General features: G+C 38.1%; 1 protein-coding gene and 1 pseudogene across 1 annotated transcript; both read right to left on the reverse strand.

Moving 5' to 3' along the window:
* Nucleotides 1–2,172: 2,172 nt before the first annotated feature.
* Nucleotides 2,173–4,669, reverse strand: LOC116879438 (annotated as a pseudogene).
* A 9,619-nt stretch (nt 4,670–14,288) lies between these two features.
* LOC116879454 (olfactory receptor 49-like) lies at nt 14,289–15,245 on the reverse strand. The gene has a single exon (XM_032877703.1). The coding sequence runs from the start codon at nt 15,240–15,242 to the stop codon at nt 14,289–14,291; it is 954 nt and encodes a 317-aa protein (XP_032733594.1). The 5' UTR covers nt 15,243–15,245.
* Between the last annotated feature and the right edge of the window lie 6,188 nt (nt 15,246–21,433).

Here is a 21,433-nt window from a genome sequence, read left to right on the forward strand (position 1 = left end):
GCAAATATCATCCTCAATGGGAAAAAGCTCACAGCCTTCCCGTTGAGATCAGGAACACGACAAGGATGCCCACTCTCACCACTCTTGTTCAACATAGTATTAGAAGTCCTAGCAACAGCAGTCAGACAACAAAGAGAAATAAAAGGTATTCAAATTGGCAATGAAGAAGTCAAACTCTCTCTCTTTGCAGATGACATGATTCTTTATCTGGAAAACCCAAAAGACTCCACCCCCAAACTACTAGAACTCATACAGCAATTCAGCAACATGGCAGGATACAAAGTCAATGTACAGAAATCAATGGCTTTCTTATACATTAACAATGAAAATACAGAAAAGGAAATTAGAGAATCGATTCCATTTACTATAGCACCAAGAACCATAAGATATCTGGGAATAAACCTAACCAAAGAGATAAAGGAACTGTACTCAAGGAACTACAGAACATTCATGAAAGTAATTGAAGAAGACACAAAAAGATGGAAGACCATTCCATGCTCTTGGATCGGAAGAATAAACATTGTTAAAGTGTCTATACTGCCTAGAGCAATCTATATTTTTAATGCCATTCTGATCAAAATTCCACCGGTATTTTTCAAAGAGCTGGAGCAAATAATCCAAAAAATTGTATGGAATAAGAAGAATTGTATGGAATCAAATTTGTATGGAATCAGAAGAGACCCCAAATCACTAAGGAAATGTTGAAAAACAAAAATAAAACTGGGGGCATCATGTTACCTGATTTCATTTACTACAAAGCTGTGATCACCAAGACAGCATGGTACTGGCATAGAAACAGACACATAGACCAGTGGAACAGAGTAGAGAGCCCAGATAGATATGGACCCTTAACTCTATGGTCAAATAATCTTCACAAAACAGGAAAAAATATACAGTGGAAAAAAGACAGTCTCTTCAATAAATGGTTCTGGGAAAACTGGACAGCTATATGTAGGAGTAGTTCTATTTTTAATTTTTTAGGAACCCATAAACTGTTCAGCAGAGTGGTTGCACCAATTTGCATTCCCACCAACAGCATAAGAGTGTTTCCCTTTTTCCACATCCTTGCCAGTGCCTATTGTTTCTTATGTTGTCAATCCTTTTAGAGAAGTTCTTTCAGAGGGGAAAAAAAAAAAACAAAAAACAAAAAAGACACATTCTAGCTAAAAAATAGGTGCACAAAGTATACAAAGTTTAAGGATTGAGATTATAGAAATGTTGGTTTTCAAATATGTTATCAAACAGAAAATAACCCTAACAACACAAGTCAACCAGGAAAGATGTTTTATTTTCCCTAGTAAAGTGAAGAAGATAAGCAAATAACTTAGATTCTTCCAACTCAAAGTTCTGTCAGAAATTATAGAAATATACATAAGTGCTCCCTTCCACTGATATACACAAGCGTCTGTGGTAATAGCTTTAGGATAGGAACCAATCGTAAGTATGCATTATGTATCTGAGGGACTGGAGCTAGAAAAAAAATTAAGAAATAGGAGCATTGCTCAGACATGGGCTGCTGTGGTTATTCCTTCTCCTTAGAGAATGCTCTAAGGCTAAGAATAATTCTGTTATTCTCCAGCAAGGGATAGATGCATACATATGTAGCCAAGCTAGGGCCAAAATCAGCGTTTATGAGCACACCCCATGAAAATCATATATATTTGAAGGTGAAGAGTACTATGACCATTAATTTCTTGGTGTAGGCATGGAGGGATGTGAACACAAGCACTGGTACTATTTCCATTACTTGATACATTCCAGAACCTAATATACAACTTTCTATCCTTTAGATATCTAAATGCCTTTTGGGAAATATTTATTAATTCTGTTAGCCATGTTCATAGGTAGAGAGAAGTGAAAAAATTATATAAGTTACTAAATTTTGGAAATTTCTAGCATATGGTTTATATCAGAGGGAAAAATTTATATTCGCTAAAGGATTTTTCAATTAATCAGTTGTCATCAATATGTAGAATATTTGGGGAGATGATACTTATGCACTTCAAGGTAAAATGTAGCCTTGAAAAAACAGATTTCAATTTTGGCAGGAATGTGCAGAGTTCAGTGAGGTCTTCCAGAGACCCTGCACTACAACTCCGTGGACTGCTACACTGGCCAGAATGAGGATACAGGGTTCTCTGAAGCCTTCCGCTACAGGGTCATGTGATTTTTTTACCTTGATATTTTCATTCTGCACACTGTCTCCCTCAGAGCCTGGTGGACCTGCTTGTTCAGCAGAGTATAGATGACAGGGTTGAGCAACAGGGTCACCACTGTGTTTACAAGGGCAGCCTCCCTGTTGGAGTCCAGCCTGTTCGCTTGCTTTGGTTTCACTTACATAAACACACAGCTGTCCTACATCAGAGAGAGGACTACGAGGTAAGAGGAGCAGGTGGAGAAAGCTCTCTGTTTCTTCCTGGCTGATAGGAGTCGAAGAATCGTGATTACTGTGTTGCTGTATGCAATGATGGTTATGATAAGGGATGTCAAAAGGATAAAGAAAGCAAGGACAAAAGTCCACATTTCAACAGACCTGTGTCAGAACAGGAGAGACTAATCATGGAGCCAATGGCACAGAAAAAGTGGGGGAATGATGTGGGGGCCACAGAAGGATAACTGGGAAACATTTACTAACAGACCAGTGATGAGAGGTAAGGCTAAAACAAAGCAGGCAGTGACCAGGAGGAAGCAAGTCTTCAGGTTCATGATGGTCGGGTAATGCAGAAGCTTGCAAATGGCCACATACCGATCTAGAGACATCACTGCTATGATGAGGAAACCTGTTGCTCCAAGAAATAAAAAGACAAAGGCTTGTATGAAACAGACAGGAAAGGAAATGGCTTGCCTGCCTGACAAAAAGATGACCAGCAACTTAGGAATAACAGCACTTATGACACCACACTCCAAGAAGGAGAAAGTGCTGGGGAGCAAGTACATAGGTGTGTGGTGCCAGGAGTCAACACAGGTGATGGTGACTACGACCACATTGCCTGCAATGGACGCCAGGTACACCAACAGGTGCACCAGGAAGAGGAACTTTCCCAGGTGTTAGATGGCAGGAAACCCCTCCAAGGTGAATTTTTGGACAGTTGTCCCAATTCCCATTTCTAAACTCATTCTACAACAGAATCACTACTGGTCTTAACCTAAAATCAGCATGCACAAAAGTTTTAGAGGAGCATGACTAAGTTATTTGATTATTCAAAAGGGTGGCTAGGCTGAGAGTAAAGTGGTTTAGTTGTAAAGTTAGTTGGTTCTTGAGTAGTAGGACCTGAGTTCAATACCAGGTCAGTACTGCATTTTAACTCCTGAGAGATGGGGTTTCTTTGGAAAGTTAGTTGCCTTTGTGAACTTCACTTTCACCCTCTGGAGAATAAAGATGATGGGATCTACCTGTTCATGTTCTTGTTAGAATAAGATAAAGCATGTAACTCACTTGGCATATGATGCCAGTGTTTCCTACGTGTTCCTCAAAGTCCAATTGTAATGTTATGATTATTAATGTAATGCTTATATAGGGTATCATCAGTAGGCAGGGTTATTGATATTTTCATAGTTATACAACATTTCTGGTTTTTAATAATACTATCAATTTCTAAGTAAGCATAATAGTAACGCTAGTAATATTTCTTTTGAATAATCCTGTTAATAATGCAACACATTCTATAGTACAAGTTGTCATCATCATTTTGTATTGAGGACTTAAGCTTGGTACCATGCTAGTCATTGATATTCATTATTTCTATTACTCATCACAGTAATCACAGCCCCTTTTCTGCGGGAGCAGAAACTGAGCCTTAGAGAGCTCCGGAAATTTTAGGTCACATAGCTGGGATCTTAGCCCAAATCCAGAGCCCCTGCTGTTTACAATACAGTGATAAAATATTTTAAATAGAATGAAATTTATCGTTGATGATTTCTCAACCTTAAGTGAAGATTAGTCTTATTTATCTCAATTCTTTCTATCCATACTTAGTATCACTGATGAGTTATTGGTCTCTAGAATGACATGAGGCTTAGAGAGGACCTAGTTTAGCACAAGCATTTTATGGAAGAGACTGGAGACGAGAGGACATTAGGGGCTGCCTAAAAACATGACATAATTTTAAAGTTAGGATTTACCATCCCTGCACCCCTTCCAGTATTCATGCTGTCTTGTGAGAGAGGTGGGAATGACAACAGTTCATAAGACTAACCCAGTTAAGGGCGCTCATGCACTCACTCTTACATCAGTCCTCTCAGTGAGTAACTTCTCTCATGATGCTGTTTGATTGTAGCATCTCAATGCTAGGTTAAAGGTCAGCTATGTGGGATGTGTCTCTCTCACTAACCCACCCTGGGCCCGGTCCTCTGTAGGGCTGCTCATGAAACCAAACTCCTCACCCCTGAGTGGCACAGCCTGAAGAAGCGTCTCCTGTTTCTCTTGACACCAGTAAGTCCACCAACTCATCAGGACACCAAGGCCAGGCACACACCAGGCATCACCTCATTGGGGGCAGTACTTCCTCCTCTTGCAGCTGTTGTCTTCTAAGAAATCAAGAGCTAGCTCTAAGCTGAGGGGAAAGGAGAGGAGAAGGAAACTAACTTGTCACAGCCTGTTGTCCCAGAGAGGAGCCAATATGCTTCTCATGCTGCCAGTGCTCTGAATGACGAAGTACTGTTTCCATAGCACTAAATGTTTCATAGCACAGCAAGGCTATGTGGCAGCCTGGACCACTGAAACCCCAGAAAGGAGAAGAAAGATTTAAGCAAACACATTTCACTGTCCCCAGTCCTGAGCTACAGCCAGACTCTCAGACAACATAAGGTTCTGATGAGTCATCTCGCTCAGCTTCGCCCAGTGGGTAGAAGCCCACCTACCATGCAACATTGCTGTCCACCTTTGTACACCAGTTAAGGAGAACGGGGAGCTTCATTCATGTGCAGCCCTAAGTGCTGCTGAGACAAGGGTCCTGCTGCAGTGCTCCATATCATGGGCCCACCTGCTCCAAGACACCTTGCACTGCACCATGCTCCTCTGTCACATCCTCACCTTTCCACATGGAGAAGCATTCTTGTTCTGCTGCATCAACAATGAGACGCTGCTGATACATAAGTCTGAGGCTCTGTGATATTTTTCCCAGAAGACTCTTTGGTCACCAAACATAATGGATGCAACCAGGGAGCAGAGAATGCAGGCCTCCAAATTTTTGTGATGATAAAGAGACAGGGTCAGAAAGTAAAAGTACAGCTGGTCTCCTGGGGGCAGCTAATTGGTCACTGTTGAGAACAAGTTATTGGTACAATCCTTATATTTATCTCCCATTGTCTGTGGTGACATTGACTCCCAGAGGTCCACACTGTTCTCTGCTAAGATTTTTCATGGAAATTATATGACAATTTCCAAAGGGTTTCTAAAATCCCAACTGGAATGTTGCTAATGATTTGAGGTAAAAGTCCAGACTACAATTTTCTCTATGTGATGTATGCACTGACACCAGAGCATAGTTGTTGAAAGAATAAATATTCACATTTGAAAGAGCTGGATTAGATCTTGGCTTTCATGAGGCCCTGGGGGAAATATTGAGGAAGTCCACCTTTCTTGGTCAATCATTCTTCATGCCTCCACCAGGGTTATAATTCTTTCATTGCATACTTGTACATGAAGCATGTTTTCTTTGTGATCCCAAATCTCTTTGAAAAAGAAAAGCACAAATGTTTTTCTTCTGAATGGAGTAAACAGGAATGATAGGTGGTTTCTGTAATATCACTAACCAGGAAGGCACCTCTCTTTTTAAATGAACCTGGGAAGTGGATCCCCAGATTTTTTCTAGATGCAGAAAAGTAAGACATGTGGAGAAGCTGTGTCCTTAGCAACCACTGGCTTGAAAAGTTTCTCCTTCTCCTCGATATCTCTGCTGGGCTTCTGTGGCAGGAGTGAGCCACTATTCTGTGGTCTGGCTTCCACTCAAATCCAGAGAAGGGGACTAAACTCCTAAGTGTATTTGTAGGCAACCCTGAGGCACATGGTAGCTGGAAATTTGTTTTTCCCTGAATCTGCCCTCATCAGAATTGATGTTACATCAAGGTCAACACAAATATTACAGAAAATTTCACAAGTATTTATATGGGTCCTACCTTCCCACAAATAGACTAAATCATTTTTATAACATTTGTCCTTCTACCACTGTGCTTTCAGTCCAGGACAAACCTGGACCTCATGGTCATATTCTCAGTTGAAGCAAGGGAAAATAAAGAATTATGGTAGATGAGTTACAGAAGCTACAGCAATGTGAGACTACACATTTTAATGCTCAGATAAAGGCTCATTTGCATGGAGTTTTAATTTTATTCAGTGCTAGCTTTATGGAGCAGAAATACCTGTCACACCTGAGTGAGTCGCAATGCCAAGTTCATGGTGAGAAGGTGGGAGGAGAGGGACTCCATGTGGTTTGATGGAAAGGCTTACAAAGTGGACACTCAAAGAAATGGGCTGAAGTAACTCTTCACTGCATCTACTATAAGCAGTGGTGAGCTGGCACCAAGATATGCTTCAAATTACCCTTGGCCTATAGTTTCTCTTTCTTGGATAGTGCCTTCAAGGTTCGCCAACACCTAGGAATTCTTCCTTTTTTTTTTTTCCCCCTGTGGTTGTAATTGTTTATTTTTGCTTTTGTTCCCTTGCCACAGAGACATATCTAGAAAGAAATTGCTATGGTCAATGTCTAAGAGGGTAATGTCTATGCTCTCCTGGGATTGTGTTGCTTTCTTGTCTCATACTCAGGTTTTTCAACCCTTTTGAATTTATTTTTGTGTCTGGTGAAATAAAGTGGTCCAGTTGCATTCTTTTCATGTTGCTTCCCAATCTTCCCAACACCATTTGTTGAAGGGACTGTCTTTTCCCTTTGGATATTCTTTCCTGCTTTGTTGAAGATTAATTGACCATATAGCTGTGGGTTCATTTCTGGGTTTTCTATTCTGTTCCCTTCATCTAGGTCTTTACTTTTGTGCCAGTACCACACTGTTTTAATCACTACAGCTTTGTAATAGGACTCAAAGTTCAGAATTCTGATGGCTCCAGCTTTGCTTTGCATTTTCATGATTGCTTTGGCCATTTAGGGTCTTTTGTGTTTCCATACAAATTTTAGGATTATTTGTTCTAGCTCTGTGAAAAATGCTGTTGGTATTTTGATAGGGATTGCATTTAATGTGTAGATTTCTTTGGGTAATATAGACATTTTAAGAACATTTGTTCTTCTGATTCACGAGCATGGAATGTCTTTCCATTTCTTTGTATCTTCTTCAATTTCTTTCATCAGTGTTTTGTAGTTTTCAGAGTACAAGTCTTTCACTTCTTTGGTTAGGATTATTCCTAGATATCTTATTGGTTTTGGCAAAGCTGTAAATGGGATTGGTTCCTTGATATCTCTTTTGCCGCTTATTATTGGTGTCTAGAAATGCCACAGATTTTTTGATATTGACTTTTGCATTCTGTGACTTAACTGAAATTGTGTATCCATTCTAGCAGTTTTGGGGGTGGGGTCTTCTGGGTTTTCTATATAGAATATCCTGTCACTTGCAAATAGTGACAGTTTTACTTTCTTGTCAATATGGATGCCTTTTATTTCTTTTTGTTGTCTGATTGCTGAGGACTTCTAGTACTATGTTAAGTAACAGTAATGAGAGTGGACATGCTTGTCGAATTCCTGACCATAGAGGAAAATCTGTCATTTTTTCTTCACTGAGGATGATACTAGCTGTTGGTTTTTTATATATGGCCTTTAAAATGTTGATGTATATTCCCCTCTAAATCAACACCTTGAGAGTTTTTATTATAAATGGATGTCGTACGTTGTCAAATGCTTTTTCTGCATCTATTCAGAGGATCGTATAATTCTTATCCTTTCTTTTATTAATTTGGTGTATCACATTGATTGGTTTATTTTAAAGATTTTATTTATTTATGTGACAGATAGATCACAAGTAGGCAGAGAGGCAGGCAGAGAGAGAGAAGGGGAAGCAGGCTCCATACTGAGAAGAGAGCCTGAGTGGCGCTTGATTCCAGGACCCTGGGGCCATGACCTGAGCCAAAGGCAGAGGCTCTAACCCACTGAGCCACCCAGGCACCCCACACTGATTGATTTTTAAATATTGAACCACCCCTGCAATAATTGCCACTTCATCATGGTGAATTCTTCTTTTAAACTACTATTGGATTTGGTTTGCAGTATTTTATTAAGAATTTTTTTATTATGTTCAGTTAGCTTACATAGTATTTTTACATCTATGTTCATAGAGGATATTGGCCTATAGTTCTCTTTTTTAATGGAGACTTTGTCTGGTTTTGGCATCAGGGTAATTTTGGCCTCATGGAATGAATTTGGATGTTTTCCTTCTTTTTTTTCAATACTTTGAGAAGAATAGGTATTAATTCTTTAAATGTTTGGTAGAGGGATGCCTGGGTGGCCCACTGGGTTAAGCCTCTGCCATCAGCTTAGGTCATGATCTCAGGGTCCTGGGATTGAACCCTGCATCAGGCTCTCTGCTCAGTGGGGAGCCTGCTTCCCCCTCTCTCTCTGCCTGCTGCTCTGCCTACTTGTGATCTCTCTGTCAAATAAAAAGATAAAATCTTTTAAAAAATAAAATAAAAAAATAAATGTTTGGTAGAATTTGCATATCAAACCATCAGGCCCTTATTGGCCTTCATAAATCCTAGAAAGGGTGCTTTAAGAGGCTCCAACTCAGAGCCACCAAATTTTTAAAAATAGCCCCAGAAGAGGGGAGGGGAGCCTGTTCCCCTAACCAAAAAAACTAGGAGATGACCTAATAACACAATTTTTGTCAATACCAACACTACTCCAGACAAACACCAACAGAAAAGCCATACCTTCTTCTAGTGGTTGAGCAGGGATTTTATCTTCCCTACCCATCCATGACAAAAAATAAAAATAAGCTCTCAACAAGCTAGGAGTAGAGGGGAACTACCTCAACTTGATAAGGAGTATCTACAAAAGACTTAGAGGTAAGTCTTCTTTTTTTTCTTTTTTTTTCTTTTTTTTAAAGATTTTATTTATTTATTTGACAGAGATATCACAAGTAGGCAGAGAGGCAGACAGAGAGAGAGGGGGATGCAGGTTCCCTGCTGAGCAGACAGCCCGATGTTGGACTTGATCTCAGGACCCTGGGATCATGACCTGAGCTGAAGGCAGAGGCTTAACCCACTGAGCCACCTAGGCACCCTAGAGGTAAGTCTTTTTAGAGGCAACATCATACTTAATGCCAAAAGACTGAATGTTTCCCCTCTAAGATAAAGAAAAAGACAACTCTGGAAGTTTAGCCTCTGCAATAAGGCAAGAAAAAGAAATGAAATGCATGCAGATTAGAAAGGAAGATATAAAACCATCCCTATTGGCAGATGATATAAAAATTTAGAAAACCCCAAATAAACTACAAAAGTAGTCCTAAATTAATAAGTGATTTCAGTTAGGTCAAAGGTTACAAAATCAACACCCAAAAAATCACGTTTTTATCTACTAACTATAAACCTCTGGAAACTTAAATTAAAAATACATTACTACTTGCAGTAACTCCAAAGGAATGGTGCTAGAACAATTGGACATCTACATGCAAAAATAAAAACAAGAGAGAGAGGGAGAGAAGGAGAACAAAAGAAAAACTCAATCTAAGTCTGACAACTTAAAATAAAACAAACAACAAAACTAACTCAAAATGGATCCCAGACAAACATAAAACACAAAACTATTAACAATTTTAGAAAAAAAAAATAGGAAATCTGCAGGATCTAGGGCTAGGCAAAGACTTCTTACACTTGACACCAAAAATATGATCCATAAAAGGAAAAATTGGAAATCAGACCACATCAAGATTTTAAAAACTTTTGTTCTCTGAAAGTATATGAAAAGAGGATAAAAAGAGAAGCTACAGACTGGGGAAAAATATTTGCAATCCACATTTTTGACAAGAGACTTATATCTGGAATATGTAAAGACCTCTTAAAACTCAACAGTAAAAATATTAATATTAATAGTAACCCAATAGGAATATGGGCAAAGGACATAAACAGACATTTCACCTAAAAGATATACAAATGCCATTAGAGCAAGTGAAAGACATTCAACATCATTAGTCATCAGGGACATGCAAATTAAAACAACAACGAAATGTTAGTACACACTTAACAGAATGGTTGAAAACATAGTGATAAGACCAAATATTTTTGAGGATGCAGAGAAACTGGTCCACCTATACACTGCTAGTGGGAATATAAATCGGTGCAAGCACTCTCAAAAATTATTTGACTGTTTCTTATAAAAACAAACAACTACCACACAACCCAGCAATTGCACATATGGGAGCTTATCTCAAGAAATGAAAACCTGTGTTCACACAAAAACCTGTACATGAATGTTCATGGCAGCTTTTCAAAATATTTTTTATTGATGTATAATGTATTATTAGCCCCAGGGGTCATGGCAGCTTTACGGGTAAAAGCCAAAAACTGAAATCAGCTGATATGTCCTTTAACAGGTGAATAAACATATCATACCATCCACACCATTGCCTACTATTCAACAATAAAAAGGAATGCAATATTGGCATGTGCAATAGTTTAGATGAATCTCAAGGGAATTGTGCAGAATTTATAAAAAGATTCAAAAGTTTCCATATCATATGACTCCATTTGTAGAACAGTTTTGAAATGAGAACATTTTAGAAACTGAGGATGTGGGATGACTGGCTAGCTCAGTTGGTAGAGCATGTGGCTCTTGATCTCCAGGTAGTGAGTTCAAGCCCCACATTAAGCACAGAACTTACTTGAAAAGAAAAGAAAAGAAAAGAAAAGAAAAGAAAAGAAAAGAAAAGAAAAAAGAAAAGAAACCGAAGACATTGCTTAGGGGTGGGAGAATAAAGTAAGCGTAGCTTTTAAAAGGCAACCGGAGGGATGTTTGTGGTGTTGGACATGTCCAGTATCTGGATTATGCTGGTAGATACATGAACCAAGACAATGTGATAAAATTGTACAAGAGGTAAACACACACACACACACACACACACACACACACACACACACGAGTATAAATAATATTAGAGAAATCTGAAAAAGATTAGTGGATTGTATTAGTCAATACCCCAGTTGTGATATTAAACTATAATTTTGCAAAATGTTATCATTGCAGGAAAATGAGCAGTGTACACAAATCTTCCTATTTCTTATAACTGCATGTGAATCTATAGTTATTCCAATAAAATTTTCAATTAAAGAAGAAAAGGATAGTTTGGGAGGTTTGAGTGATGGTGTTTCATAAAAAGTAGTACATTCTCTGATTTTTTCAAAAAATGGATACTTAATTTCTAATTGTAGTGAAACGAAAATAGTAATGCTAAAGGCTCATGAAAATGCAAAGACACTGGGTCACTCATGCATTGCTAATTGGAATGTAAAATGGTATAATCACTCTGGAAAACAGTTTGTCAGATTCTTATAAAACTAAATGTGCGATTACCATACAACCCAGCTGTTGTGTTCTTAGGCACTTACCCCAGGAAAATGAAATCTTATATTCATACAAACACCTGTACATGAATGTTAGAGAAGTTTTATTTGTAACAGCTAAAAACTAGAAATGGGACACCAGGAAAATGGCAGAATAGGAGACCTCTGATTCTCCCCCCTCATCCCACAGACACCCTGAATAAACAGCTACACGCAGATCAATTCCCTCTGAAAGATCCAGAAACTAGCTGAGACACTCCTACAATACAAGGCAACTGAGAAAATAGCCACATCAAAATAGGTGGGAAAACCTGAGACACTCTCACCATAAACTCCACCCCACATAGCACCTTACAATCAGGTGAGAACCCCTAACACCAGCTTTTCCCAGAAGAGCAAAGGGCTTACACCACACATCTAGGGCCTCAACTTATAGGGTTGACAACCAAAGGATTGGCTCCTAACTTGCCTGTTTCGAGGAGCTGAGACGCCCATCATAGACTAAAATCAGAGACGGGCATTAAAGCAGCATGCAAAATCTTTCCTCAGCTCTTTCCCCTGGGTCAACAGGCAAAAATGGCCAGCTCTCAGTTTCTCTGTAGAAGGGATTAGACCATACATCTAAAGTCTCAACTTGACTAGCTGCTAACTTGACAGTCTGGCTTTTAACTAGCCTGCATCTGGGAGCTGACAGACAGGAAGTCACTACTCTCCTAGGAGTCTGAATAAGCCAGTGGCCACTTTCTGCAGCTGCTTCTCCCCCTGGCTTGCTCCAGAGACAGAACCTAGTCTCCAGCTAACCTGCCTGTCTCTGAGATCCAACAGCCCTCAGCTTTCATTAGGCCTTTGAGGATGACAGACAGTAAAGCAACAGTTTTAAAGAGTGTGGTCTGAATGAGAGTGCAGCCATTTCCCTCAGGGCCTCTACCCAACTCAGCGAACAGTGAGTAGGGGATTCATTCTCCCAGCTGCTCACTGAGGAGAGAAGGAATTGGACCACGCATCTAGCGTTCCCCACTTTTCTAGCTTCCGCTAGAAAGACTAGTTTCTATCCTACCTGTCACAGGGACTAACAGGGTTTGGCATACTTTAGTTTCCCAGAGAATACTAGAAACAAAGATAGTGGTTTGGATGAGCACAAAGGTTCAAGAAGTACCCAGAATCTCGCTGGGCTGATAGGGGAGGTTCATCTCCTACACTAGTCTGGTTCATGAGGCCAGGCTGTGAGAATTGGCAGAGGTGGCTATTTCATCTAATGCACAGAAACCAGAAACCCTGGGAACTCCTGCTTTTAGAGTAGGCTCAGAAATTACTTCTTTGGAGAAAGAAGGGACAAAGGCACAGCTGTCCTTGGAAGATCATAACCCCCAGGACACTTTATAATCAAACCATTCCCAGGTAAAAAAAAAAAAAAAAAATCTAAATCAGCCAAAATTTTTTGAAGTCTAAAATTCTTACCAATCAGATTATGCCTTGAGTATAAGTAATTCTCAAATCAAGCAGGAAGGAGTGTATGTGCTCAAATCAGACATATTGAAAATCAAATGCATAGCATGTGCATGCCATGTGGGATGTGACAGGAACCACTTCCCATTAGGGCCAGTTGTCTTCAAGTGGGAGCCACTTCCTCCATGAACCTACAAACACAATAACTGACCCAATTTTAATCCTTTTTTTTTTAATTATCAATTGCACTCATTTTCCTCTTAAACTTTCCTAATTATGAGTTTTGTTAGCTTTTGCTGCATACAGGGTCAACCGTAATTTAGCTTAACCTGACAGACAGCAGCAGCTCCTACACCCAAAGTCACATTAAGAGAAAACATCTCCTCCATGTAGGGAGAAAATTTGGTAGTGGGGTCACCTACCTTTCAGCAACCTACAGGGATCAAGGCTTAGCAACATCAATTACAGGGAAATAAACCAGAACAAATCTAAAAGTTCTGGGATGCCTGGGTGGCTCAGTCAGCTAAGCATCTGCCTTCAGCTCAGGTCATGATCCCATCATTCGGGGATGAAGTCCCGCATTGGGATCCCTACTTGGCGGAGAGCCTGTTTCTCCCTCCCCTTCTGACTCATGCTCTCTTTCAATATTTCTGTCTTTCTCTCTCAAATAAATAAATAAAATCTTTTTAAAACTTTTTAAAGTTTTGCATTTTATTTCTATTTTAAGAAAGAGTTAAAAGCAATTTTGTTGATAATATTAGATACACACTAACCACCTGCAGTTACACTGAGCTATTTACAGCTCTAAAACCAATAGACCCAAAGAGAGAACCAGCTTACTGTTGGTTCATTTACATAAAAGATCCAATTAATGAAATGCCTTATTTTTCACTTGGCTATAGTTTTATGACTTTATATATTTTCTGAACAATTTACTTCTAAATTTTAAACCCTGAATACATAAAATGGTGACGGTTTCTACCCTTTCTTAGTATCAGAAAACTCAAGCATAAGAATGTACCATGAAAAGTAATTATTATTATCTGATTGACAACTTTTTTATTCTTAAAGACTTTGTATTATGTGACTTATGTATACTGGGCTCTCCATAAATGTTGTGTGAATTGAATTCATGAAAGACCACTGAGTAGAAAATCAAGGAATATATTTTTCAGCATGATATAGATAACTAAAAGAAATTTTCAAAGAGTACAAAGAATTGTGTTACAAAGTAATATAGTACCCAGATGGATGAAAATTAGTATAAACTAGATCACCATATGTAGAATTCTATAGAAAATATTTCTGCAATCGTGGGAAATTGAACTAGAAGACCAAGAAGTTCCACTTAACCACCAAAGCTCTGTTTCTGTGTCCTCAACCTCAATAGAGCATCCCTCAGAGCCTGGTGGACCTGCTTGTTTCGCAGAGTGTAGATGACAGGGTTGAGCAGTGGGGTCACCACCGTGTTCACAAGGGCAGCCTCCCTGTTGGACTCCAGCCTGTTCGTTTGCTTTGGTTTCACATATATAAACACACAGCTGCTGTACATCAGAGAGAGAACTATGAGGTGAGAGGAGCAGGTGGAGAAAGCTTTCTGTTTTTCCTTGGCTGATGGGAGTCTCAGGATTGTGACTACTATGTTGCTGCATGCAATGGTGGTTATGATAAGGGATGTCAACAAGATAAAGGAGGTGAAGACGAAGGCCAACATTTCAGTGGAGCTGGTGTCAGAACAGGAGAGATGAATCAGGGGACCAAGGTCACAGAGAAAGTGGGGGATAACATGGGGGCCACAGAAGGACAACTGGAAAACCTTCACTACCACCCCAGTGATGAGAGGGAAGGCCAAAGCGAAGCAGGCAGTGACCAGGAGGAAGCAAGTCTTTGGGTTCATGATGGTCGGGTAATGCAGAGGCTTGCAAATGGCCACATACCGATCCAGAGACATCACTGCCATGAGGAAGAAAATTATTGACCCAAAAAAGAAAAAAGAAAAGGCTTGTATGAGACAAGCAGTAAAGGAAATTGCTTTCCTTCCCAACAGGAAGATAGACAGCAGTTTAGGAATAACCGAGGTGATAAAACAGCATTCAGAGAAGGAGAACGTGCTGAGTAAAATATACATTGGTGTCTGGAGGCGATGGTCAACCCAAGTGATGATGATGATCACCACATTTCCTGTGATAGAGGCCACGTATGCCAGCAGATGGATCAGGAAGAAGATATTCCCTAGGGCCTGGATGGCAGGAAACCCTTCCAGAATGAATTCTTGGATTGTTGTCTCATTCCTCACCTCCATAGTGATCTCCATTTCTCTATCATCAACTCTGCTGGATCTTTCAAATAGAAAATGCCACCACCAAAGAATAAAAATTTAATTGATGGCCACTATTAAAAAGCAACAAATACTACTTGCAGCTACAATTCTGAATGAGGAATCACTTTATATAATTTAAATGTTATAAATTATTTTGAAATTCGTCTATTATTAAATTGTAAAAATTGAAGGTTTATAGTTTATTTTTGAGAATAATTTTTAATGTGCAACTTAACTTTTCTAGCATATATTTGAATAGTAGTCCATAAGGTAAATAATGTAAAATAAAAATTATTTGCAAATAACATATAAAAACAACAGATAACATTGAAGGCTGTCATCCCAAAGAGAATATTTTTATGCGGTCACAATGTTAATTTCTATACTTCAGGTAGCATATGCAATATATAAAGCCCTCCAAAGCACTGACTTTAGCCCTGTAGAAAAAGAAAGTGTGGGGAGGGAGCCATTTTCCTATTAGCATATTCCAAACCATTATTTTCCTGAAGTTGGGGCATCCTGAGTTCTTTACCCAAAACTTTAAGACTGAGCAAGAAATCTAGTTTATCAAAGTATCTCATAACTCCCCAGTCCTTGGGTTTAAGAGAAACCATGTCTAAAAATGGGAGTGAGGGATGGTTGCCTGACTTGTTTGTTCAGAATCAATGAGAAAACATTTAAATGTGCATCAGTTTCCCTCTCACTCTACACACCTGGCAGAACAGAAGATTTTCTTTCTGCTATTAGTCATATTACCTTTTAACATTGTTTTCTGGGAATATTTTTGTTACACTGGAAAATTTCAGTGTGGTGGAATTATAAATATATTCTTATTGCGATCACTATAGGAACATTCATTTTTTCCCTTTTTTTAAAGATTTATTTATTTATTTATTTGAGAGAGAGAGAGAATGAGAGAGTATGGGGGCACAGAGGGAGAAGAAGAATCCCTGCTGAGCCGGGAGCTCAATGCAGGGATCAATCCCAAGACCCTGGGATCATGACCTGAACTGAAGGCAGACGCTTAACCAACTGAGCCACCCAGGCACCCGAGGAACATTTGTTTTTTAAAAAATGCCAGTGCCTAGCTGGAAGCTGAATGAATTGTTGTGTAATCTTTGGGAAAGGATTCAGGCATATGTTGGAAATCAGTGCTCTAGTAAGTCACCATAAATAAATTGTATTTTACTTAATTCTTTGACTTAGTTAAAACTATTACATTAACTATCGATGATCCGCAATACAAACTTAAACATAACCAGTCTCTGCTTTAAATATTTGACTTGTTAGATTGCAAGTTATTCCCATGGTCATGTACTCACCAAGATGCAGCTCACAGGAAACAGCTTCTTTGACAACGTGCTGCTTTTTTCTTCCAACAAACCAGGATCTTTCTTCAAAGCTAATGGAAAGGGGAGGTGAACTTTTGGGAACTTTTAAAGAAACTGATGAATGCCTATGTCTTAAATTAATAGGAAATTATTAAAGCTAATTGTTTTCTCATGGAAGACAGAGATTTCTAAACTCTGGAATATTAACAGTCATAGTTTTCCCCTATGGCAATTGGAATGATAAATCCTAGATCAAAACAATAGAAACTGCTGTAAATATGCACAAGAATATGCTGATGTAACCATTTAAAATTCCTGAACAAATTTATATCCATTCTATGGGATACAATGACACAGTCCATCAGGAACATCAAATCTGGTGGGTTGTGCATCCAAAACAGAAAAGAGTCAGGAAACAACAAACGTTACTTTCCTTTAGACCCTGTTGCTAGTCACTTTCTTATCAACTAGTTGCTTCCCACCTTTCAGCGTAGGTGAAGATCATTGAAGTCATAAATGAGAATATATTCAAGTGCCCTGATGATATATTTACCACAGAGTTATTTACCATCCCTCATGAGGACACACATGTTCCTTTTGAACACAGGGTTCAAAAGGACAAACCTTTGGAATATTCAAGATTCATTAGATTCATTAGAGGAGTACCAAAAAAAGGGAACACAAACTTAAATCACAACAGAGTCCCAGAGGATATTTAATTGTTCATATTTGGAAATTAGAAATTTCAGCAGAAACATACCCTAATTACCCTTTCACTGCATATGGTGGCATACTATCACCATTCTCAAGACCCTATGCAGTCCTTTGTACAAGTCCTTAAAGGTATATTTGCCGTGAGTGCCCTAGTGTTACAAAATTTACAAAGTTCTAAATTACATATGTCAAAAAAGACAAGCTTAGGCATCAGAAAGAATGTTTTACAATTGCCCTCACTTCTTTTCTTTTTTAACCTGGTATTTTCTTTAATGAGTTATAATTTATACACTATAAAATGCACAAATTTTAATTATAAGTTGATGATTTTTCTACATATGTAAACATCCAAGTAACCACTGCCCAAACCATAGAACATTCCCACCTCATCACAAGTGTCCTTGTGCCCCATCTGTCAATAGCCCCCATCAAGAGAAAACAACTAAAGAACTATTTTTATTTCTGTCATCGAAATTTACTTTTGCCACCTCTTGAAATTCATTTAAATGGAACACAGCATATGTCTGGCTTTATTTTTCCTCAGATTCCTCTGAGTTATCCATGCTGTCACATGAACCAATGATTAATTCTTTTGTATTGCTTTGTAGTAGGTCATTATCTATGTATATCACCGTTTTCCATTCTCCCACTGAAGGACATTTATGTCCTTTCCAGTTTAGGGCTACTATGAATAAAGGCATTATGAATATTCTTCTACAAGTCTTTTTGAAAACAGCATTCATTTCTCTTGAGTATATGACTTGAAATAAAAGTACTGAATTCATTATAGAATTGGTCTTAGCACTATAAGAAATCACAAAACAAGTTCCCAAATTGGATTTAGGCTCTCAGTAGCAATGCATGAGAATTTAAAATGCTCCATATTATCACATTGGTCTTATAAGTCATTTTTAATTGAACACATTCTCTGTAAATTGGTTCAGCCACTATGGAAAACAATATGGAGGTTCCTCAAAAAATTAAAAATAGAACTACCACATGATCCAGAAATTCTACTTCTGATCATATATCCAAAGGAAATGAAGACAGGACATTGAAGGATATCTGCACTACCATGTTTATCACAGCATTAGTCACAATAGCCAATATATAAAAATAGCCATCAGTGGATGAATGGGTAAAAAGTACATTGTGTGTGTGTGTGTGTGTGTGTGTGTGTGTAACAGGTATATATGCTTATATTATATATAATATGTATACATTATACATTATGTATACATATATATTGTGTATATGTAATAAACATATAATACATGCACATTATATATAACATAATATGTGTATGTGTATGTATGTATATAATGTATTATTATTAAGCCATGAGAAAGAAGGAAATCCTGACATTTCTGACAACATGGATGGTCCTAGAGGACATTATGCAAAGTGAAATAAGTCAGAGAAAGATAAATAATAATAGTCCATTATGTATATACCACATTTTCTTTATCCATTCATCCATCAGTGGACACTTGTGTTGTTTCTGTATCTTGGCTATAGTGAAAAACGCTGCAGTGAATGTAGGAGTACAGATATCTCTTCAATATCTTCACTTCAACTCTTTTGGATATATATCCAGAAATAGGATTGTTGGATTGAATGGTAGTTTTATTTTTTTTTATATCTAACTTTTAAACCATTTTTTAGTCAAATATAATTTTATACAGTGTTATATTAGTTTCAGGTATACAATATAGTGATTCAATAATTCTATACATCACTCAGTGCTTGTCATGAAAATGTACTCTTAATCCCCATCACCTATTTCACCAATCCCCCCAGCTACCTCGCCACCAGCAATCACCAGTTTGTTCTCCATGTTTAAAAGTCTGGTTTTTTGTTCATTTGTTTTGTTTCTTAAATTCCACATATAAATGAAATCATATGGTACCTATCTTTCTTTGAATGACTCATTTCACTTAGCATTATACCTCCCCCATAACTGGGTGATGGGCACTAAGGAGGGCAGTTGATGTAATGAGCACTGGGTGTTATATGCAACTGATGAATCACTAAATTCTACCCCCTACCTCATCCCTGCTGCCTCAAATGACAAGATTTCAATCTTTTTTTGTGGCTGAGTATTCCATTGTGTGTATGTATATACATATATATATATATATATCTCACTTCTTCTTCTTCTTTTTTTTATATCTCATCTTCTTTTTCCATTCATCTACAGATGGACACTTGGGTTGCTTCCTATTTTAATTTTAATTAAAATTAAATTAAATTAAAATTACAATCAAAATTTTAATATTTTAATTCTTTGAGGAAACTCCATATTGTTTTCCACAATGACTGCATCAGTTTAGATTCTCATCAACAACGTACAAAATTTCCCTTTTCTCCACATCTTCACCAATACTTCTTACCCTTTAATTTTTTGGATAATAGCCATCCTAACCTAAGTGTGAGATAACATCTCGTTGTGGTTTTGATTTGTATTTATCTGATGATTAATGATGCTGAAAATCTTTTCATATACCTATTGGCTATTTGTATGTCTTTGGAAAAAATGTCTATTCAGGTCATTTGCCCATTATTTTATTTAGATTGCGTTTTTTATTATTGGTTTTTATCAGTTCTTTATGTAGTTTGGATTAGCTGTGTGTGGCCCCAGATTTGGCCCTGACCCCTGTCACTAGCTTGTACCACCGGGCTCACCTTCAGGCCACCCCCATAGCTGTGCACCCGCAGGCCCGAGCCCAACTGCCATCACCAGTCTCCATCGCCATAAACACTCCTATAGGGAGACCCTGCTGCCAAGAACCACACTATTCATTGTTCATTCTGGGAAAAATCATTGACAATGTGATAACTTGAGCAAAGGGAATATCCCAAATGTCAGAAAAAGAGATAAGCCTACACAAAAAAATACATGGAAATCTTTTTAAATGCACAATGTTCTGTTAGTGGAGTAAAATATATTCTTCAAATTCTTACATAATTGTGTGCCAGAAATCTTCATAACACAGTCAATTATTATCCTTGCAATCACAGAAGAATCACACCAAACCATCAGAGTGGCCATTAAGCAACCCATGCCAAAAAACACCAGCTCCAGGATTTTTCTTACAGTATTTTGTGTCCAAATCTATCCTTTCCTATGAAAATCTTGAATAACTAAATTACAGTTGTAATTCTCCCACTAAAATATCCCACTAAAATATCATTTGCACAGTGAAGGAAACCATCAACAAAGAAAAGGAAACCTACTGAGTAGAAGATATTCACAAATACCTATCTGGTATATCTAATAAAGGGTTAATATCCAAAATTAAAAAAAAAAAACCTTAGGGGCGCCCAGGTGGCTTAGTGGGTTAAGCCTCTGCCTTCGGCTCAGGTCATGATCTCAGGGTCCTGAGATCAAATCCCGCATCGGGCTCTCTGCTCAGCAGGGAGCCTGCTTCCTCCTCTCTCTCCCTCTGCCTGCCTCTCTGCCTACTTGTGATCTCTGTCTGTCAAGTAAATAAGTAAAATCTTTTTTAAAAAAAACCTTAAACATCCAAAAAATTCAAATAATCTGATTTTAATATTCATGACCTGTATAAACAATTTTCCAAGGAAGACATATACATGACCAACAAACACATGAAAGAGAGAGAGGCAAACCATAAGAGACTCTCACTAGAGGGAAAAAAACTGAAGGTTGCAGGAGGGGAGGTGGGTGGGGGATGGGGTAAATGGATGATGAGCATTAAGGAGGGCACTTGATGTAATGAGTACTGGGTGTTATAGTGAACTGATGAATCACTAAAGTCTACTCCTGAAACTAATAATACACTATGTGTTAACTAACTTGAATTTAAGTTTTAAAAAATGTCATGTGTGAACACACTCAAAATTTTAAAAAGGACTAAAACAAACAAACAAAAACATCTCATCATGTTCTCTCTTCTAGGCTCAAATTGTATTTCTATTACAGTGTGTCTCCATGTCATGTTTGGCAGCAATGGAGTTATTTCACACTAGTACTAACAATGGACACTCAGAGATTATCACATCAAACTTCTCATTCCACAAATAAAGATACTTGTTTATAGATTTATTTGGAAAGACTCTATAGTCACCATTAGACTCCTTTCTACCTATGAATAGATTCATCCC

The sequence above is a fragment of the Lontra canadensis genome, unplaced genomic scaffold (genome assembly GCF_010015895.1).
Source record: "Lontra canadensis isolate GAN:19392208 unplaced genomic scaffold, GSC_riverotter_1.0 scaffold3, whole genome shotgun sequence".
Classification (NCBI taxonomy): domain Eukaryota; kingdom Metazoa; phylum Chordata; class Mammalia; order Carnivora; family Mustelidae; genus Lontra; species Lontra canadensis.

What these genes read in the sequence shown, in the direction of transcription:
- LOC116879454 (XM_032877703.1), bottom strand. Translation starts at nt 15,242, where the DNA reads ATGGAGGTGAGGAATGAGACAACAATCCAAGAATTCATTCTGGAAGGG.